General features: G+C 44.1%; 1 protein-coding gene across 2 annotated transcripts in view; it reads right to left on the bottom strand.

Moving 5' to 3' along the window:
• Positions 1–23,150, bottom strand: part of ADCY9 (adenylate cyclase 9) — an 81,838-nt gene that overhangs the window by 18,496 nt on the left and 40,192 nt on the right. Inside the window, exons 2-6 of one of the 2 annotated variants that reach the window (XM_023936485.2) lie at positions 19,497–19,669; positions 14,102–14,206; positions 9,730–9,947; positions 5,113–5,215; positions 1,639–1,847 (exon numbers count right to left, since the gene is read on the bottom strand). In XM_023936485.2, coding sequence (XP_023792253.2) covers positions 1,639–1,847; positions 5,113–5,215; positions 9,730–9,947; positions 14,102–14,206; positions 19,497–19,669 — 808 coding nt within the window. The remainder of the gene's footprint in view (positions 1–1,638; positions 1,848–5,112; positions 5,216–9,729; positions 9,948–14,101; positions 14,207–19,496; positions 19,670–23,150) is intronic. The other variant, XM_023936486.2, reaches the window with a different exon arrangement.

Raw genomic sequence — 23,150 nt, 5'->3', positions numbered from 1 at the left:
CATTTCTGGAAAGTGGTGGTTGAGCTGTTCCCAGCTGAACAAGTTCACAGCCACCAAACCCAGACCAGCTGAAAGAACTGCCAGGGCACATTAAACTGCTTGAAAAACTTCTGCCCCACCCAAACCAGAGTGCAGGAACTTCTGCAAAGGGGAAAATGAATTTTTGATGCAAGAGAGAGGACAGAGCAACAATTTACACAGTTTTGAATGACAGCTCTACCAGTTCAACCATCAGTACAGCTTTTAACTCTCTGAATTTTTAGATTTTCTAAAAACTATTTCAATTCCAAATACCCCTGCTATGAAATGCTATCTTTAAAAGCATTTCATAGATGGCTTCTCTCTACTCCACATGCCAGCTTTGATGTAAATCCACTTGCACACATTTATATGCCCAGTAAGGTACAAACCTCCTTCAGTGACTAAAGCATTAATTCAGTATTTTTTACCTCGATCCTGCAAAGTCAAAATAACAGTGCCAACTGCAATTTCTTGTTTCTTTTGAAACAGCAGCAGAAATTGCTTCCAGCTCATAATTACAGAAGCATTCTGACTGACACATTCCTGACAGATCTGCAGGATTCCAGGAGAGGACACCCATTTGCACACACCACCCTCATCCTGCTGTTGTGTCAGGCCAACGCAGGGATGAGGAGGGCAGAGTGAACTCCTCCCACAGTCCAGACAAACAAACAGCTCATTAACAGCTTGATTAGCTGGGTTAATGACAGCTTACACGGGGTATCTGTGTAGATCACCCAGCCTGCCCAGGAGAGCAGAGCTGCACGAACAAAGTGCTCTTTGCTCCCTGTGAGCGTGTGAGTGACCCCGGGGCTGGGGGAGTTACACAGCAGCTCCTGGAAGCCCAGAACAGCCCAGCCCTGGGCACAAACGGGGAATGAGGAGCTGCTGTTAAAAACCAGGCACCTGCAGCCAAGTGCAGAGACCTGAGGGGCAGGACAAGGGCTCAGGTGTGGGGTTGGCACCTCTGAGCACGACCCTGCCAAGTGCCACCGCTTTTGTCTCTGCAGAGACAAAACAGTGCCCCTTCCCTTCTGGGGAAACGCTGGACTCCTGTTATATGTCAGACACAGAAAACATCAACTACCTCAATGTTAACCCATTTTAAAAAAAAGAAATAAATCTGGACAGACACAATGTGCCTTTAGCAATTTCTCTTCTTTCTTCCTTTGAGGGGAGCACTGCTCTTTGCACCTCTGATACATGATGTTGGTTTTAACCCCAGAACTCTGTACTCCTATCTGGGAATTTAAAGAAGCGGTTTTTTGGGTGGGTTTGTTTGCAGGCAGATAAAAGTCTTCTGTTTGAATTCTGATGGTCCTGTGAGGAGAGAAGACAATCAGTGGCACGTGGCATCCCGAGGAACAGTTAGAGGGGCATGGATGGGGTGCAGATGACATTTTCCATTCTATGAGAGTCATAATTCTGCTGCAACTCCTGTAGCCAGAGCTCTCCCTGCACAAGCTGTGCCACGAGCCTTGGCTGCACTGACTCCGTTCTCCAAGTGTTACAGCCCGTCCAAGCGAGTCCCTGGGATGCTGTCAAACAAAATGTTCCTGAGCCAGGCACCACTGCAGCTCTCCCTGCTATCTGCAGACTTTGTTACACTTTCTTTACCTGATGGAGATGACAAGGGACAGCACTTCCAGCAGGATGGCGATGACGAACACCACGACGGCCGCAGGTGGCGGAGGGGACGCGACCATTCCGTGCTTCAGGAAACAGGTGATGGAGAGGATGAGGAAGACTGTGGTGGACAGGAACACGTCCAGGAGTGAGCTGAAGGTAGCACTGGCAAATGTCTTCACTGGAGCATTCCTTATAACCTGTGTGGGACACAGGGATTGAGGGAAGGGATGAAAAGGAATAAATGCTATTTTGCCGAATTCAACCAGATGATGAACAGCAGCTCCTAACAAATAGAGAATTAATTAATTCTTCATTAATCCAGTGAAAGCACTGGTTGAAAACAAGAAGCAGAAGAGGTGAACTGATGGCTGTCACAGCTCCCTGAGCAGATTGTGTTGAAAAGAAGTATTGGTGACACAGCCCCCAGGCCCGGGGTGATTTTTACACACTATTATGACACAGAAATAAAGGAAAATGAAAATTGACTATTCTGTGCAAAGAAACTCAAATATAGTAAGTAGAAGATAAGTTATGGGATATTTTCTTCTATTATTTTAATTTAAAATAATAACAGATTTTACCATAACCTTTTTAGCACTGATGGTTAAGAAAACCCTCCTAACACCACTCCACAGACACAGCTCCTGTGGCAGAATTCACATCTCTCTTTCAAACCAGATTAAAACCTGTGTAATCCAAATTGATCAGAGCCCAGGATACCAAATTCTGCTCTTCCATAACCCCTGACCACACATTCCCATCCCATCCTGGTCACTGCTTGTGCAGCTGTGCTTTGTGCTACCATGGCCAGTCCTGCTGAAAACCAGATTATGAGCTCCACATCCTGGCTCATGAAGGTGAGCCCAGTCCTTGGAGTGTTTGTATCTGCCCAAGAGATACTCCATAGAAAACAAGTTCCAAAGAAAACCAGATATTATGTTATCAATGTCACCACAAAGGAGCCCAGCTGGAGCGCTCTGGTTTGATTTGAAATATTCTTTTGCCCCTCAGAACACTTCTGTGCTCAGCAATACTGGGAAACAAACTTGTTCCTCATTTGTACCTCCCTGCAACCTAAGAAATCCAGCCAGCATCACTTCAGTGCCAAAATTACCTTTTAACCTGAAGGGGTAGCAGAATCCTCTTCATCCACACCTGAAGTCCCATCAATTGAATTAAGGGAAGCAGCACTGGATCCCCAAGACAGAGTTAAAGATGCTCTAACAGTGTTAAGTAGTGCCTTCATTTCCAAATGAGAACAGATTAAGGCTCTTGGGAAGCAGAGCTAATTCCTGAGAGGGATCACAACCTGAGCATGCAGCTGGCTCTGTATAATCAGAGGTGAATTCAGGGGTGAATTAAGAAAGTGAAGTCACTTTCAGCAGAAATGACTGTCAGGCCATTAGAGAACCTTGACTCTTGTCAAATCTTTCCACTCTCTAAAAGATTTTACTGTTGTTTTGAACCAGAACTCTGCTAACATTAAAGCTTTAAGAGGTTTTTGCCCCAGTGCTGCAGTTACTATTAGAGAGTGAAAATTCCCACTTTCAAGGAGGTAGTAATTTTCAAATTATTAGTTTGCCACTAACAAAATGCACAGGCCACATTCCTGTGCTTTACTACCTCTGCTTTGCTTCTCTTTCCACTGGAAACTACCTGATGTACTATTTTCTTTACAGTTTGCAAATTCTGCAGGCTGCATACCATAGGAAGTTTCTCCCTGTTGTTGCTACAGGAACTTTGTGCAGAGATACCACTAAATTACAGTGCTTCAGGATGAGCACAGAGCTCCTGACCAAAGTGAAGAGACTGAACTGCAACACAGCTGGGCTTTCCTTTGGTAAAATAAAATAAATGTAATTAGGTGTCACCTGGAAATATTGGAAAACAAACAAATATTGCTAAGGAGAATGTGACAACATTACCCAGAACTGAAAGGAACAAGCAGCATGAGCAGAAATCCTGCTGCCTTCAGATGCAGGACAGAGAAGAAGAAAAGAAACCCATACCTAATTTATCCTGGTGCAGCTCTGCAGAGGGATCACCCAAATCAACAGCTCAGTGCTGCTGGAAGGGAAGGGCCCATTCCCCTTCCTGCTGCCGGACGCTTATCTCCTGCTGGCTCTGGCACTTGCCAACCTCTCCAGAGCTGCTGCTGCTTCATCACAGCACAAAACAGCCCGAGATGGAAAGAGAAAGAACCCCAAACAGAAAAACAAACCATGAATATTTCATGCTAGGCCAGTAAATGAACTGCTCACAGCAGGGAAGGCTGAGAAGCACCAGAGCCATTAGAAGGAACAGGGAGGAGGAGGAACAAGGAGGGCAGAGCAATTGCTTTTTCTTGGCAGCAATTTTTCAGCTACTGGTGGAAATGCAGCCTCAGTTCTAACTGACACCTAATGTCACTCTAGATAAATTTAAACCATCTTGCTAGTTCCTATCAGACAGGCAGGGAAACCCAGTGTTGTGGAAAGCCTGTGATATTATTAGACCCCAAGGGAATTAAGGAGTTTTTAGACTCAGTGCAGAATCCTGAAGAAAACCTTGAAGAGTTCCTTACAATTTACTGCTCCTTACAATTCCAGTGTTTTGAGCTGCCTGTACTTGAATGCAGCACACTTATGGAATCAGGGCATTTGAATTCAGCACAGGTTTGGATTCCACAGGGATAACCATGAGACTGTGACTAAACAAGAAACAAATTCCAAGTTACCATTCTCAAAGTTAGAATATCTGATGAGAAGACAAGCAGCAATTGGTCCTTTACTTTGGTAAGTGATGGTCCTTACCATCTCAGCATGGTTCTCTGGCCACCCTAAAGACTTAAAAAATTAAGTTACACTGGACTAGACTCAGGGCATGGCAAAGGAACGCTCCAAGGGATGGAATTCCTCTGCTCTGATGCCAGGCGTGGAATGCTGGGGGTGTTCAGCCTGGAGGAGAGAACTTTGGGACACCTCACAGCCCTTCCAGTGCCAAAAGGGGCTCCAGGAGAGCTGGAGAGGGACTTTGGACAATGGCCTGGGTTAACAGGACAAGGGGGAATGGCTTCTCAGTGCCAGAAGGCAGGCTTAGATGGGATATTGGAAGGAATTCTTCCCTCCAATTCTTCTATTGGAGGTCCTGGCACAGGGTGCCCAGAGCAGCTGTGGCTGCCCCTGGAAGTGTCCAAGGCCAGGCTGGACAGGGCTTGGAGCAGCCTGGGACAGTGGAAGATGTCCCTGCCCATGGCCCAGAATGAGATGGGCTTTATGGTCCTTTTCAACCCAAAGCATTCCATAATTCTATAATAAACTGAAAGGAGACTGTTTTCAGAGGCAGCAATATCGAGTAGCAAATCACATTTGACATTTCATGACCCTTGTCATGAAACAACTGCAACAAAATGTGTTAAAAAACCCAAGGACAGACAGTGGCTTAGACAGATTACAGACAGAAACCAACGCCATAGAAACACACCTCTTCCTGGTAGCTTGTCCTGTAGGCCATCTCCAAATCCTGGTCCAAGAAGTTGAGGCTCAACTTGTTAATAGGTGGTTTAAAGAAGTAATCTTTCATGAGGCTGAAGAAAGAAGACAATATCAACATCAGTTTGTTCAGCTGTACCTCCTTCAGCCCCCTCCCCAGTCTGTGGCTGCTGTTTCTAGGGATGCTGGCACTTGGCTTTGAAGTTCCTGTGGTTTTGCTTCTTTCTCTATCACCAAAGTATCCTCTTACCCACATCACTTGTTCAGTCAAAGGAAATATTCCATAAAAAAACAGCAAAATTTTATACTTCCAGGAAGAGTCTAAGAAGTCCTTCCAGAAATTTAACAGACCTAACTGATGAGTACAGATAATTGTAACATAAGCCAGCAAACAGTAAAGGTTAATTGCTGCTACAGACACAGAACTTCTGCAGACACGTGGCTGTGGGATATTTGTGTCTTGGGTGGAATTCTATGGCTCAAAGCAAGCCAAGGATGACAAAGGTGACAAATTGTTATGGGGGGGAAAAAAAACATTGCCCATTTTAGAAAACAGCAGTTTCTTGTTATTTCAGACACTAAAATAACTCAGTAACTCAACTGGGAACACTCCTTAATGATCCAGGCTGCAGAGAAGAGATGGAGAGCTGAGATTTACTTCTGAAATGGGAGATTTGGAATGACCAGCACCATCAACAAAGGCAGTGACAACTAATGACATCAGGGCTAAGGAACCCAGGGCAGCATCTGCCAGAGGGTGTTTATGCCCTCTTTCACCTTCATCTTTTCCACAGAAGGTGAAAAAACCCCACAACAACATAAAAGAGGCTTCAATCATTAAAAAGTTGCTTTTATTTCCCATCCTCTGGAAGAAAAATAAAACCTTTTTGAGTTTTGCATTAGCAGAGGTTTATGAATGAAGTTTCCTGATGGCACTTAATCTGCAAACTTTTTCTCCCCTGAGCAGGTGCCAGGGAGCTGAAGGGACCCAACAGCACCGAGTGCTTCGTGCCCAGGGTCACAGAGCAAGGTCACACCTGCTTGTGGCACTTGTGGCTGGGACACTGCTGTGTGCAGCTTACAAGCACACCCCTCCCTGCCTGTCAACCTCATTTTTGAGCAACTGATTCCATATGTTATTTACAGGGAATTGTTTCTAAAATCCCTCCCAATCTAAAATGGGGTGGCTGCTTTCCCAGTGCAATTCCCTCCCTGGAACTGCAGCACCAGAGCCACAGTTAGAACAGGCAATTTCCAAGCTGGTGACTCTGAGCAAAAACCAGAGATGCATGTGAGGTCAAATTCCAAGCAGATGAAGAAGCTGAAAGAAAGATCCTATAGAGCTAGTCTGTGCCTGAATTCTTTTTTGAAGGGGGTTTGGTTTTAGGGTTATTTTCTGTTTATTTTTATGGAGCTCCTGCCTAAGAGGTTTTCTTGGAAGTACAAGCTCCCAGCACAAGATGGCATGTGGGAAGCTTTTTTTTTTCCCAACTGAGATGCAAGATCAACAAAACACACATTTCTAGACTGATGTTAGAGAAGACAAAGGAGTCTAAGCATGAATATGGTGGATACTTGGTAACATTTAAACATTCTGGCCTTGGCCAATACATTAAAAATATCAGGATAGTCTAAAGGAATGACAGGATACATTCACTTGAGTCACCCCTCTCTCTTTCATTCTTCCTTGTCTTCATTCCTCACCTTTCTTAGACATTTCTAAGAGCATCTCATAATAAAAATTTTGAAAGGTTTTGGTTTTTTTTTCCCCCCTTAGGTACTGTTGAATCCCCTTTCTTCCTGCAGGGAAGCTCAACAGAGTTGGTGTTGGTGCTGTTGTGCTGGTTGAGGATGTAGGAGGAACAGTCCAGCTCCACAGTACAGCATGAAACAGAAGGTGGAACACAATGGAACCAGGGTGAAGGCAGCATTCCCGGGGCCTTCTCAGCTCCCTGTCAGCTCATTCTGTCTCCAAAAGGAAGATCCCACTTGATGAAACAGTCAAGTACATAATCTGCTTTCCAGGAGGCCTTTGCCTCCCAGCACAGGGTGTTCCCCAGATCAAGCAAGACTGAGAAGGGGGAAATGAAAGAAACAAATTTAAAAATAATGAAAAAGTATTTAAACAATATTTAAACAAGAAACTGCCCCAAGGAGGGGATGAAGGGCTGCACAGAACCCAGTTCTGGGGGAGCTTCATGCCTGAGATTCTGCTCTGGAAGTCTGAAGAGATCATTGTGAGTATTGCCCTGGTCAGCACATGAGTATTTGCTTCTTGTACTTCAGAAGGTTTATAGCCTAAGGAATACTTAATTTTTGCTGGAAACAAAAATACCCAAACCAAAAAACCTTTGAGGATATTCCCAGTGAAATAAAGTTCAAACATTCTATACTCTTACACTACAGTTTTTTTTTAAAGAACACAGTAATGTGCAGGTTACAGTGAAGAAAGCACAGGACTTTTACAGAAGTAAAGGCAGACTGCAAGCTGAAAGTATTCACTGTTTGTCAAATACAGATAATCAAGCTGTAAGAACTGGTAACTTTCATAAAAGGATTCTTTTATAATGTACTAATACAAACACACCACACTAATACTGTCTTTTTATTAATATTATTTTTAAAGAACATTGGAATTGTGCCGAGGTATCAGCTCCAAGGTGAAATCTTGGCATGCAAAAAACTCCCAGCCACACAGCTGAGCTGAATATCCCCAGTGTGAAGCATTTCCTCCCAGCTAGCTCCAGGCAGCTTCCTAATGCAGTGTCCAGGCTCCTGAATCCCCCCCAGGATATGTTTAACCCTTCCCAGCTCTGCAGGAAGCCTGTGGGATTAATTTATGCACTTTATCACCATACCTGGGTTAAGTATTTTCTGTTAACAGGAATTTATATCCAAGTGACCTGCAGTGGAAATCACTGCTCAGTGCTTAGGGAAGATCACTTGGCTTTGCAAGAGCATCAAACCAACACAGCAAAACTCATTAAAAATGGGGATTCCTGTAAAATGACCATGAGGAAGTTGGGTCTCCTCCCTGAGACACCTCAAATTCCTCATTCAAAGATCCTCACAGATACTGGATTCATCAAGACCAACAATTCTGTTTTACAGAAGGGGTCCAAGAACATTTTTAAATGGCTTATTCCATATAATTTCTCATTGAGAAATGTTGAAAAAAATCAGTGTAAACTGGTAGGCTTAAAGCATTTTGCATAGATCTAATTAATCGGAAGATTATTTTTGGAAAGTTATGTTTACATGAACTGAACTCAGCAGAGAAGTTTCCTTGGCAACAAGAAATGGCCCACTTAATATGGTAATGATGGTATTTAATTGGGACCAAAAAAAAAAGCCAGGCTTTGACTGATCTCAAATCATGGTACTCCTTCCAAATCAGAAAAAATTACCCATTTTGGGAGTGGAGGAGGAAAACACAAGAACTTGAGCGAGGTATCTTCAGCAGACCAACTGCATAAATTAAGCTACTTCTATAACTTAGAGTTTGCAGAGTGCTGGTTACATTTTAAACAATATTCCTATTTGTTCTGGCTGATTTCTGCCAACATTTGGATGTTCCAAATCGTCTATTTTCTAATATTTGGAAATATCAGCTAAACCTTTATTCTCAGCCACTAATGACAGATCACACGCTGAGAAAAACAATTAAGAACCCTAAATTGTTACTCAAATTGGCAACAGGAGAAAGGCAAACTGAGAAAATCTAGGTAAGAGACTGGAGAGGGACTCCTGTCCCTCCCTCTCACCTCTCCCTGCCTAGGCCATGTTTCCATAACAGTGATGGTGTTCCTGTTCCAAACAGTTGAGTCCATAAGAGAACACAGTTTCAAGGATATTTAGATAAAATACCCTCAAATCTGAGTGGAAACAATGAAACAAAAATAAAAATAGCCATAAATAATAACAAGCTACCTGTTTAGCTGCTCCAGTCAAGTCACTGCCATAATGGAGATATGGTTGTGTGTTGATAAAAATCCCACACTGCTAAATTTTGAGGAGTATTTCCTCTGCCCAAAATAAGCTTTTTTGTTTGAAACAGAGAGAGAAAGTGATTTTCCAATATCTAAGTAGATAGTAAGGCCATGAGAATTAACTCCTATTAATTCTGCTTCCAAGCCCAGTAGGATTTCATGATTAGTCACATATTATCAGATGTTTTTCTTTTACTATAAAAAAATTTGAGTTTTGTGGTTCAGATTTTATGTTACACCTTAAATTGCAGAGGAAGGTACACACTACATGCATTAAGAGGACTTTGCATTATAAAATGGAGCTCAACTGCATGATGAGTAATTTAAAGAGCAATTTCCCTTCTGAAGACTCGACTGAAGGAGGACTGACAGGAGGACTGTTCACCATGGAAGCAATGAAAAACTGGTTTTACTTATTTTAAACAGAAAGCTTCTGATATCAAGTTCTTACTGTTGTTTAAGCAGAATAAAGACTAAGATCAGGAAACTTATAATGGGCTATATGTTGACAATAATCACTGAAATCAGATAAAAAGCATACAAATACTAAAGATATGGGACCCCAGTACTGCTTTCTCACCTTTACAGGATTTTACACTGTACAGCTCCATTCTCCTTACCTGTCTTCTTTAATCACATCCACAAAGTGGGCATCTGTCTTTTCTCTGATGTTTTTGAACCTGAGAGGGAGCAGAGCTGACTGATCCAGGCTCACTCCGCCCCAGCGCCCCTTCTCCTGCAGCATTTCATACAGCGAGGTTTGGCTGTTGCTGAGCTTCTCCTCCTGGGGAGGACTCAAAAGTCCATTTTGAGTCTTTGGACTGTGTCCTCCTGGAGCCTGGACAAAGGAGAGCAAAACACAGCCAGGGAATGTCAGGGTTAACAGACAGAAGAGGTTGTAAGGAGCAAAACCTGAGAGAAGCTCTTCCCTCAGTACCCTGAGCTTGCCCTGACCACAAAGACCAAACTCCCCCTGCCTTGAATCCACCCCCATCTCCTGTGGATGTATCTCCCACACCTCCCATGTGTCTGTTTAGGTGACACCTTTGTGCTTTTTATGAACCAACTCCCCAAGGAGCAGAAAACAAAGTGCATTTTCACACACTCAGTGTCAACCAACCACAAGCCCCAGTTTCATTCACTCATCTTACAGTTATGATTCCTTGAAAAAGCTTTTTAAATACACATTTAATCTGTGCTGACTCTCCCTGGGTCATGAAACAGCTCTCTCTGCCAGCCTTTGCTGATCCTTCCCCTGACCACTGTGGGTCTGCTGCTTTCCCAGAGGTTCCCCCTCTCCCCCACCTGTGGGAAGAGCCTTTTTGTACATCCTACAACAAAAACTCCTGCAAATTAAACTGCATTTCCTTCTCTAAAACATACTTATTTTTTCTGGTTTTCTTTTGCCTTCCTCTTAATCAAGCTTTAATTCTGACAACAGCTTGCCACTTGGTTTAGGTACACAGTATCACCAATGCTGCTGCCATTGGAGAACACAAATTACTTTTAAATAAAAATCATTCTATTTTCGTGGAGCCTGAAGTTCCCTCTTTTACATTTTGTTTGACCTAGACCAATATGTACTGAAGCAATTCCAAAAGAATTAGACAGCTAAGTGTGGTTAGAATGAAAATGAACTGCAGTTAGTCAGGATCATTTTCAAATGCAAACATAGAGCAAACTTGGCATATTTGAGTGTTCATCTTCCCCCCTCCATATCTTATCACTTATCATGTAGCATTTATCCTCATCCTGAAGCCCACTCATGACAGAAGTTTCTCCATTCCTGCTTGTACAGAAGTGACAAGCTCCTCCAGAAGACTATTCTTGGATGTCATCACAGTGACCATAAATAAATACCATAAATATCATCACCACCCCAACCATGTGCTGAAATATGTTACTGACATTGTAAAATCAACTTAGTTAAAGTTAAAAAATATCTGCTTTCTGGCTGCCCATGCAAAATCAATTCCATTTCCTTGAGTGATCTGTCCTGTGAAGCAAGGGAGGCGAGTGAACACAGACAGGTGAAGGGAAAGGTTCAGACACAGCCAAGGAAGATAAAAGACTGACGGGGCAGCAGGAGAACCCTGTACAGGGAAGAGCCAGGAAGCACTTGGGCTTGGCTCCTGTCACAGCCACGACCTCCAGAGCTAAAGCCATAACAAGGTGTGTTGGAATGGTTCCCTGGAGCTACAGGAAAAGCAGGAGGGAGGTGGGTTGTGCTTCCCCTTCCTCCCTCTCTCCCAGGGGGATGTGGGATCCCCACCCTGTGGGCTGCCCCCACTGAGGTGTGAGCCCGAGAGCCACGTGCTGGGAGCCAGGAGATGGAAAGATTCCCAGTCTGGTCCCTTCTAGCCCTCCCAACAGTTGTTTTGGCAGCTTGCAGGTGCTCCCAGCACAGCGACAGCAGCTGAGGAAGGAATAGGAAATGGGGTGGTTTCCTTGGTGTGCTGCCAGTGCTTTGCTGCAGACCATAATCACCAGAGGGGAAAGGGGATTTCAGCCACAGATCCCAGCAGGGGCACACCAAGAGCCCCAGGACAGAGGGACACTCCTGTAAGGCAGAGGCACAAGAACTTCTCACATAAAAAAGGTCACCAGGTTCTTTTCTAAGAGAAAAAACATCGAGCAGCTCCTCCTACATGTCTGCCAGGTCATCCAGACCGCCCAGAGGGAACAGGGCTATGGAGCATCCTCCAGAGCCAGGGTAAACGCCTCTGGTTTTGAGGTGAGGAGGACTAGCAAAGGGAAACCAAATAAATTGACCAACCAGCTCTTAGTGAAGAGCCTTCATTGTTTGGTGGGTTGTTTTTTTTTAACTTATGCTAAGGACTGTATTTGCTCAGAGCATTTCCCAGAACAACCTGAGGCCTGAAGAAAAACTTACAAGTCACAGTATGAAACAATCTTTCTCCTCTTCCTCACCACTCCAACCATTTGTTAAAAAGCAGTAAAAAAGAACCCACAGTTTTTGCTATGATCAGCTCAAATACAAGATTTGGACTCCTATGCACTGTCTGCTTTCCCTGCTATTCCTCAAGATCATCTGAAAAATGCAGTGAAAATTTCTCTCTTCCACAGAAGGTCAGCATGGACTTTCTCTTTAGCTCCTTGGCAAAGGCTCAAATCCCCAAGAAAATTCTTCCCTTCAGTCAGCTCAAGGTTTCTCTGTGCTCTGTTAATCTCACCAGGCAGGGATTAGAGTATGAAACTGTTTGTGTAGGAGAAAAAATCCCTATTTATTAAATGTTGTTAGCTCCGATGTTACTGGTACTTCTGAAGGTAACAGGCTGTAGGGTTTCCCTGGGAACTTGGAGGCTCAGCGTGGAGTTTCCTCTCATCAAGAGACAAGGAAGCTCCAGAGGCTGTTGGGAGCCACTCAAGTCCAAGGATATGATTAAACATCATTAACATTCCCTAAAGACAGGGACATGAGTGCAGCATGTGGTGTGGGAAGGGAACAGAGATGGGTAGAGGCTTTTGGCCCTTCTTCCCAAGAGAGCTGAGGCTTCAAGGAAGTCTTGGGAATCCAATGCCACAGCAACTTTGTGCATGTGGCTATTCTTTGAGTTTTCAGTTGAACAAGCATCCCAGGCTGATGGCCATGACACTGTTCCCATTTCTGGCTGAGCAATAACTGAACCAAACCCAAGAAGGATGTGCGACCTGGGCTCCACTGGAATTCCTCCAGTGGAATTACAGACCTCTTCCTCAGCTCTGTATACAATCTCCTCCAGGGAAGGTCAGATGACTTGCTGATTCACACACACAAAGCCAATGCAGCTACAGTAGGAAGCAACTTAAACCAAGCAGTTGGTAGCTAAGGACAATCCCTCTTCTGGTTCTTGGAGATCCCTGCACGTGGGCAGGGGCCACCTGGAGAAGAAGCATCTCCTGCCTACCATCTTGGCAGCCCAGGCAGATCTCCCACATGTTCTCTGTCTTAAGAGATCTCAAGCTGGTTCGAGACAAGTCCCTGCTGACACCTCCCTCAGGGCTCAAGGGATCATGATTTTATTCTTTTCTTAGGCTGTTTCCTGGAACTCTGGCACAGAACTGCTGTGTAACACACCCCTCCAGCCCTGTAAGGCAGGCCCTGCTTCTGAGCTTACACTTTAAGCATGAGACAACAGGTCAAGTACAGACAGAGAGGGACAAACACAGATTAATGTGGTGGCTCAGCAGTGGCAACAGTGCTGGCAAGTTTTTCAGTCAGCTTCTTACAAGCAAGAAGAGCTGTAAGACAGACATGAAGAACAAGATCACTGTCTCAGAGCATATCTACAGAGTGATTCTCCTCAAGGAGGGAAAACATTATATTTATCTGAATATGTAACAAGCAGTTAATAAGCACTGATCCTCAGCCTGCATTTAGCTTAACATTCAGGGAGCAGTGAGAGGCCACAGGCAGAGCAGAGAGGCTGCGAGGGCCACGAGCAGGACGGCAAACTGGCAGTGTCTGGCACAGGAGTAGGTGGCTTAGTGAGAATATCTAAGCAACAGGCAAGGAAAGCAAGCGTGGCAGCAGCACGAGGAACATGAAAGAGGCTGTTTCTGTTGGTCAGGAAAGGATGCAAACTGACAAAGCTGTGAATTTTGTGTGTGAACAGGAATGACCTCTGTCTCGGAGCGGTGATGCAGGAGACACTGGCAAGACACGGAACTTGTGGTGAGGTGACACAGCCCGGTGGTGTGAGGATGGAGAGTGTGGTAGTGCTCATTGGGCCTCCCTCTTTGGGTACCATCAGCATAGTCTAAAGAGTCCAAATTTTAGGTCCTTCTCTGGAACAAGTGGAGCTCACAGAATTACTAAAAATTTTGAAAATTGGGGCAGGGGGACTCAACTAAATTTTTTAACATAATTCAAAAATCAAAATGAGTTCTGCTGCTTAATGGCTTGGATAAAGGAATAGTGGTGCAAAAATAAGAAAGCTGAGGGAAGCAGAGAAATAAGGGAAAGAGGGAAGTGAGAAATACTTCAGTTACCTTCATACTGTTTTTATGCTCATCCTGACAACCATTTTGGATAGCTCCTTCATCTATGCTGACATCGCAGTGGGGAGCAAGGGTGGTACTACATGAAGGGCAAGGCTGAAATGAGACAAAAGAATTTTAGCCAGGAATGTTCTGGTGTCCTTGTAGTATGATGCAATTTGTAATTCAGTCCACTTGTAAACTTGCAGCACGGTTCAAAGATAAACAAAGCTACAGAATGGGAGGCAGGGAGCAAAATTTGACTGGAACAGAATGCACCATTTCAAAAATAAATCACAGATTTGCTGTTTGCTGAAGCTAAATCTAATCCAGGAAAGCTTCACTAGTGTAAGATCACAGATACAGTGTAATCGCCCTGCACAGGCAAAGGACCTCCCCAAGAGCAATAAAACACTCTGTAGCAGGAGAAGTGCAATTTTCCTGTGTGAAACCTGTCTGCATAGGGATCTGAATGCCATTAGGAGAGAAGACAGCAGAAAATGCAACAAAATCCAGAAAAAGCATGATACACCATAATGAATTATGAACAATCCAGGGAAATGTAAAGCTACAAATCTGAAATGAATAAAGGAAAATGATTTTTCATACAGAGCCCTAAGAAAGGAGAGGGGAGCTCAGGCTATCGTACATTGTTGGAGCCAAACACTCAGCAAATGTCACAGGGAACAAGGAAAGCAAAACCATCAGGATTTGCACTAGTTCCAGGTTGTGCATTTTGGAAGCAACCTAAAATATTGCACTTGAGCTTTTTAAACAAGCTAATTCCTTCAAGTTAAAATGCCATCTTCTTTAGGGGAATGAATCCTGGAACTGTATCTTCCAAGTTCTTCACTCTCTTCTCCAGTGCTGGCAGTGTTCAGGCAGGATCCTGCACAGAGGGACCCTGAGCCTGAGCCCTCTTGGCAGCTCTTCTGCTCTGGAGATGTTCACTGTGACCAGGCTTGCCAAAGTCTGCTACTAAACATCACAACAAGTTTTCCAGCAAGAACTTGAGCCTTTTGTCACAAACTCAACATCCCATGTTAATTTTGTCTGTTTGTTCTGGACATGTTCAAGCCTCTCTAGTCCAAACCAACAACTTCAGCCTTCAGGTTCACTCCCCATTTCAGAGAGCAGCATCTTAAGTCTTTTCAGAACTAACTTTTCACCTAATTCTCCTTTTCCACTTTTGATGTCCCACCTGAAAATACCCAGCATGTTTAATTTTCAGATGTTTCTCCCAGCTCACTCTCCCTGTGACATCTAACCACTTACCAGTGCCTCCCAAAGGCTTTCAGGTAGGACCTTGAGCTTCCTCAGCAGCCAGCAGACCATCCTGTCTGCTGTTCCTCAGGGACACAGTCCAGGCTGGGCACTGAAATTACTCTTTCTTAACCTGGCATTAGAATAAGCAATTTACATCCAGTTCTGAACCTGTGCAGTCTGAACAAATACCAACACAGCTGAAGAAACTATGGACTCGGTTCTCAAATGGTTTTGTTTAAAAATAATCTGACAAACTATCACGAAAGTCTCGGCCACTTGGTGGAAGGCATTACTAGATGGCCTAAAAAATAAATTGGCAGTGGGCTAACAAGCCTTGTTACCTAACCCTCTAGGAGTTAGATTTAGATTTATCCATGGCAAAAGTCAGGTAATGGTGACAAAAAACAAATTACCTCTAACAGAAAATGAAGAAACCACTTCCTGTTTGATCCTGCTAATAAATCAGCAAGACCACCTCCAACACTCGGCTCCTGGGGTTAAGCCAGAAGACAAAGGGCTTGGAAAAGCAGCCTGACCTTTGAGAAGAGGCAGAAGTTCCTCTGACTTTCCCCATGTGTTCAAGTCAACATCATTAACTTCCTTCTCTATTGCAGGCATTCACAGGCTCCGTGTGCTGTGACCTCAGTCCATGAATAAAACATTAATGCACTTCCAGCAAACCAAGACAAGCAAAGGACTTTCTGTTTTCATACCAAGCAATCATTAAAACATTTTTACAACAGCTTATGATTCCCTGTCAAGTGAGGCATGTCATAAAAGATGATAGGGAAGATAAACTGATACCAAAACCACTTAGGCAGGGTAGAGTGTTTTCATTCAAAAAAACACCTGCTATTATAGATTTACTCAGAGTTTCTACCCTCTGTGTTCACCATTTTATTAATGTAAACACATCTTATTGACATTCAAACTGCAACAAGATTTGGAGTTAAATGAACTACAGATACACCAGAGGAGGAAATACAATTCCTTTCACGGATCAGTTACTGTTGCACTCTCCCTTTCTGACTTTCCTTCACAAATCTTGTCCTCTAGAACATCCGTTCAAGCCCAAAATGTGAAAGTCATCCTTTGCATCCAATATAGCCACTTATTCCCTTTAAAATAAAAATATTTCAACTTGCCTGTAATTTTGCCTCTCCTACTTAAGTCTCTTTTGCAGAGCTGGAGTCATCTCCTCCTACACTGACACCATTTACAGCTTTGTATTTAAAACAGTCGGCATGTAAGTCATGATTCTTTTGCAAATTATTATCTCCAGACCCTACCAGCAAGCTGCAGGCTTGAAAAAAAACCCTCACGAAAAAACCAAAAGCTGTAAAAAAGAAACCCACTCCTTTTCAAAAACTGTGCATGATCTGTGATCAAACTGCAGTTGTACCTTGTGGGGGTTTTTTAATATACATATATACTTAAAGCAGAAGAGGGGAAATTTAAATTCGATATAAGGAAGAAATTTTTTACAATGGGAGTGGTGAAACACTGTCACAGGGTGCCCAGAGAAGCTGTGGCTGCCCCTGGATCCCTGTAAATGTCCAAGGCCAGGCTGGACAGGGCTTGGAGCAGCCTGGGATAGTGGAAGGTATCCCTGCCCATGGCAGGGGTGGAACCAGACGGGCTTTAAAGTCCTTCCAACACAAATGACCCCATGATTCAGTGAATCTCCCCAGCAGAGAGAGGTGCACATTACCCTCAAGAGCGTGCTGTGGAGTCAGGAATCCCTCGACCTGCCTGTGCTGGGAGAGCTGGGGGTGCTCTACAGCCTTAAAACAGGTTTTAAGCCAATGCTCACACAACTGCTCCATGGTCCCCACTGTGACACGGCTTCTGCATCCACCAGCCGGATGCTCATAGGATCACAGGGAAACCTGGGCTTGGGCTCATCCAGAACTCAGTGCAGCATCAGAGCACTGGGGCAAGGGCAGGCTCAGGAATCACAGCTCTGAGGCCACTTAGGAAATCCCTGGCCAGAGCTACAGTGCTGAGGGTGATGAGTAAAACCAGGCACCTCTAGACACAAACTCCACAGTATCTGTAGCACAACAGGGTCCCCAAGGCAGCTGAATCTGAGCTGGCACTTGTCTGAGATGCTCTTCTGAGCAGTTTTTAGTATCTCCTTCTCTCACTCTCAGCCATGCTGCTACTTTAGCGCTCTTCAGACTTTCACTCAGCAATTAAACATTTCAAGGACCAGGAGCTGGACTGCAATGATCCTTGTGAATCCCTTCTGCTCAGGATATTCTAAATAGCAATTAATACCCAGCAAATTAATACCCAGCAATAGTCCCAGAGCAGAAAATCAGAGACAAAGTGTGGTGGGACAGCAACGTGTTCCACATCACATGCCAGCTGCTCAGGAAGAGTGGTGCAGCTCTACCTGTCCTTGTGTGAGGTAAATCACCTCACAGGTCAGAAAACACCTAACAGAGCTGATCCTTAACCACAGACTTCATTTTGCACCTGGATCACTTGAACAAGCAGCACCCCAAGTTTGTACACAACAATGCCAGAAGCCCCAGCTGCAGGTGGGTCAGTCCCATCCTTCACTGCAGTTTCAGTCCTCAGTCACAGCCTCCTCTGCTGTCTGGCATTCCCAAAGCATCCTCACTGTCTCTCAGAACAGCAGCCACAGCTTCACTTCTTGGCTTCATCCCTCCTCTCTCCCTTCTGCTCCACACAGGCAGCTCAGCAATCCTGCTCCACTTGGCACATTCTTCTTCCTTCTCTGCTTGAAATGAAGGAGTTGCTGTCACTGCCACACCTGGACCTCTGCACAACCACACCCTGGGCAGCACTCACAGGTTTATCTGTACAGCTCCCCCCAAATCTGATGTATTTTTCTGCCTTATTTGCCATTGCCTTTGCTGAAAGGCAAGAGGGAGCTGAAAACTGGTGCCAGCAGGATGCCAAATATATTCTTTCTTACACAGGAGAAGGAATAGAAACATACCACCAGCAACTTGGATGCTGTCAAACCACACTCAGTGCATATTTTGGGGAGAGATAAAGATGGCTACAGCTCCCTCCTGTAGCTAAACAGGCCTGGCCTGCTCTCTAAGGAGCTCACTCGACTTTGGACCATCTGTTTGGGTCAGCCCTCCAGCTGATCTCACCTGTAATCCAGTGTTTTTACTTCAAATCTTAAAACTGGGAGCAGAAGCAGGGTAAAGGTGCCCTACTCATGCTCTCTCTTCTAATCCAGAAAAAAAATGAGAAGCAGTAAAAATGAACCAAAATGAAAATTATCCCCACATCAAGTCTGCCAGCCAAGTCTCAAACCTGCATTGAAGAGATCCAGTCAGGTGTGACCACACTGAAGTCTAAGGACAAGGACCTGCAGATGGCCACCCCTGGCTCTGACTTTGTGCCCACCTTAAGCAGCCCAGGAGAAGGAAATCTTAGCACAAATGAAAAGAGAGAATAGACATCTGTTGTTTGGCAAATCTGTTCTGAGATGGAAGATGGAGAGTAACAGCAAAGCTCTGAAGCAATACACATTGTTTCACAGATTTCCTTGTCAAGAGATCTTGTGAGAGGTGTGAACATAACAAAGTGTCATCATTCCTCCAGGCTGAATCCATACAAATCATTGCCCTCAGCTCCAGATATAGGTTTCTAGAGCAAGCAGATAAACCCATCTCACAGCCCACCAGAGCATTTTCTCCCATCACAGAAACAATCCAATTATCTTTTGCAGGGTTGTCTGTTGAATAATCATGAAAAGGCTCTCAGGTACATGACCTTCATGACACAGGAACAGCAGAAGCAGCAAGAGTAGAAAATCACAGAGGTTGCAGTAGCTGCATAAATCATATTTCTTCCCCCCAATAAAATCCAGACCATTGAAAAAGCATCACTGACCTCTCAGTCCTGAAACAAATAGAAATATTTATTTGAAACACCTTTGCAAAGTGCTCAGTGTATTTTAGGGATTGTTTGCTAAATGGGGAGTGAGGCATTTGACTTGGTAAATTTTTCCTCCCTCAAACTCTGTTTTGTCACTCCATGTATACACAGCCATACATATGTAAATATGTAAAGCAGTGCATAAACAAGCCCATAAGGTTTTCCCATCTCTGCTTTGAGATCCATGCTGCTGGGCTTTGAGAGGACAACTCACCTTGGGCTTTTCCACCTGTTTGGTTGTCTTGGTTGGGTCGCTGGAGTTCTCGGCTGACGACGTTCCTGGTGTTCTGGCTCCGTCTGAGGACTCCAAGCCAGGAAGCAACGCTTGAGAACAGCTGCAGTGGGGCTCCTTCACCTTCTGACCTGAGATCAGATAGGTCTTTAAACCTACAGGAAATAGAAATGAACAGTCAGAACTAGAGAAAGACAGTGAGAACACTCCTTTGGGCTTCTCAGACACAGTGACTACCAAAGCACTGCCAAGACTTGGGAACAGAGTACACAAAAACAGACGGTGGTTGGGAAAAATGACCAGGAATACAAATATGTTCTGTGCAAAGTGGTGGCAAACAGGGTTACCCAAATCTGCTGTTCCAGACACAAGAGGCGACTCAGACACACAGCAGCATGTACTCTCTTTATTCCATTTTCATTCATGTACTTCTGAAAAACACAGCTAAGACCTTATGTATTTGCTTCTAAGTCATAATCTGAGCTTCCCCATTAACTCTTTACTTCTGCAAAGGATCTGCAGCCTGGTTTTCACTGATATCTGTATTAATATTCTACTTCTGAAAAACCAGCATGTACTTCTTCACTTGCCAGAGAGATGTCGTGAACATTACTTAGTGCTGGTAGCACATTGAGAAAGGAAATGGCATTTAAGTGCTAGAAATTCTGATGGGTTTTCATAGTTAGTGCAGACTTCACATTTTTAAAGAACAAAATCAATCTCCCTCTCTCGCACGTACACCCACACACGCCCTCTGCAACTGGTGTATGAATTGAAGCATAATTGGAAAGCAAATCCAATATTAAAGGCCAGGCTGGTAAATAGCAGGTTGTATCAAGCTGAGCTGTATCAAAAACCTGTTCAAAAAATGAAAGATTGGAATTTTATTTAACATATAACTTCTTTTACTTCCTTGAACTTTGCGCTGTGGTGTTCTGGGCTATTTCTAGACACAAAGCCTGAGAAGGAGCTCTTAATCACTGCTTTCTGAATTCACAGGAGTTCATTTGATTGCCCCTGGATGGGCAATGTCCTGCTCAGCACAGAGGGGCACCAAATGTCCTCCAAAAAACGGTGGAGGACACCAGCATGCAGAAGGGAAAAGTGCTCGTTTTCCTGTGGTGCCAGAGCCCACATTCCCAGGGGACGCTGCCCCAAACCCTCCCTGCCCCAGGCTCCTGGGATGGCTGCTGGGTCCCATCTGGGTCAGCTCTGCATCCTCTCCCTGCCCCTGAGACTTGGCTCCCAGTGCAGCCAGACACGGCTGTCACAGCCATCGACCCATTCCACTGGCTCCATCCACAGCGCGAGCGCTGGAAATAAATGTGTCAGGTTGCAGCCCATGGAAGAGAGCAGGTTCCTGCTCCCTGTGATAAGGTCACTCTCTCATACTCTCCTTCACAAACAGAAAATCATATTCCATAAACCTTGCTTTAGGTCTTTAATACACAACACAGACTGTACGTGGCCGAAACCTTTCCAATAAAATAATTCAGGCACGCTAAGAGCAATTTTGCAGTTTTTCTCTTTATTCCACTCTTATGAGCTTCAGCTCCTGAACATGACAAGCACCACAGAAAGCCACATCCCTACCCACCATGTCCCCCTCGGGCTCCAAAGCTGCTGGGAAAGCTCTGCTGCTCTCTCACAGAGCTCCAAACCCGGGCGCACTCGCTGGCATCTCGGAGATGTTACACCATAGCCAATCTTTATTTTTATATCATTTCTAGTAGTGCTCACATTTTATTTGGCAGTGCTGCTTAATAAAATCCTGACTGCTGCTGGCTTCCAGATGTCGGGCTCTCTCCTTCAAACTTCTGCTGATGGGGGCTGTTGTTTGAGGAATTCACCACAATCAGCTCACAATTATATGTTTACTGTGGTAAAGGCTGGAGCATTAACTGACTGCTCCTATTTATAAAAGCTACCTTAAAGCAACAGCAGTAATTTCCCTACTCCTATTAGTCCTCCATTTTTTTTCCTACACAAACATCTTTTCTTTGTTTATTGTACTTTTGAAAAGGTACTTTTTAAGTCTTACTGTGCTGTGCAGCAAAATTATTTTGTCAATCTTGCTGCATGCAGTAAAATTATCTTCAGTCTGAGCTCCAAACCAAGGAAAAGGCTACGCCACAACAGACGTGGATTTGCAAATGGATTTGGGAAAGCAGAATCCAGCCCTACCCCAGCCTGAAGCATCAGCTCCTTCAGCCCACTCCCCAGCTTGTCCTCTCCATCCCTGGCAAACCCACCAGCCCACAGCACATCAACAGCAGCCACCCTGTCCCCCAGGCTTTAAAGGTGACTAAAATGCTTTGTTGTTGGCACCAAGGACTCTAAAAATCTCTTTATTCCTTCCCTGTGTTCCCCAGCCCCACCACATCCCTGCATTACTCAAAAGGGGTAATTTGAATTGGGACAGAGGAAAACCAATATCCTGCACATGTTTTGTATGGAGCCAACAGGAGAGCAAGAAGGAGAAAAAGGTTATTTCTGTAAAGTTTTGGAAAATGAAGAGGTGTAAAACCTTTCATCTTTACAATACTCTTGAACATGGCCTGGCTAATACTTTGTTTGTTATTCAGTCTTTGTGATAGGAAAACTCTATTTGCTTCAGTATTCCTTGGAACTCTTTGACACTTCACAAAGCACCTCCTAGGCTGAATCTGAAATATTTCAGTATAAAAAAGGGTTATTAATTGAGTAGAACTGTACTGGCATAACTGAAATGCATCATTTGAGAACATCATTCTTCTTCCTTTGACATCTCCAGGGAATTAGTACAACCAACACTGTCATTTTCCACACAAGCAGTGTAGGGAGTGAAAAACAACCACAGCAGCACGTTTAAATCAATTAAGTAACATGACAATAAGGAATGAATAAATAGAGGAGCTGCTATTTTATGTGAAAATGCAATTTTTGGTGTGTGTTGCTGCGCAACGAAGTAACTCAAGACATGGCAATGCAGAAAGTGATATGAGGTGCCTGTAGTGCTATTTATAAAGGCCAAGATCAATCTTGTACTCACTTCCTTCCCTGAAATTTATCCAAAATAAATGCTGAAGCACAACCTCAAAGTGCCTGATAGCAAATCTGTCCTCTGGCAAGCTTTAACCTGCAATTCTGATTTTTCCAGAGGTGGTTCTTGGAAGCAAAGACAGGGAACAGGCTACAACAACCCCAATAAACCAACTTTACACAGTAGTGTTTTCTGCCCTGGGAAAAAAATGAGCTCTCTAGTGTTTCTCTGAGGAACACAAACCATTCCCTTCAGTGATCTTCAAGGTCTGAAATTCTGTAAGCATTATAAAGAATAACAGCTTCTGAACACTGAGCCAAAACACTCATTGCTCAAATTCATCTACTTTGAGTATTGACATGGCAGTGTTTGTAAAGTGTATTTTTGACAAAATAATAACAGATGAGATCTTCATAGAACAACTGTGGGTTTCTTAGTCCTACTACTGTGGAATTTTAGAGGCATTAGTGAGTCTCTGTACTTGGCTCCTTTCTTCAGATTGCCTTTCTTTGATCCGTGGCATTTCTCTGAGCTTATAAAAACAGAAAACCACCCCAACCACTAAAAACCACTCCTAATAACAACAAAAAAATCATATGCATGTGCTCACACAC

The sequence above is a fragment of the Cyanistes caeruleus genome, chromosome 17 (assembly GCF_971803275.1).
Source record: "Cyanistes caeruleus chromosome 17, bCyaCae1.hap1.1, whole genome shotgun sequence".
NCBI lineage: Eukaryota > Metazoa > Chordata > Aves > Passeriformes > Paridae > Cyanistes > Cyanistes caeruleus.
Note: the sequence above shows the minus strand (reverse complement) of the source record. Positions and strands in the feature narration are given on the sequence as shown.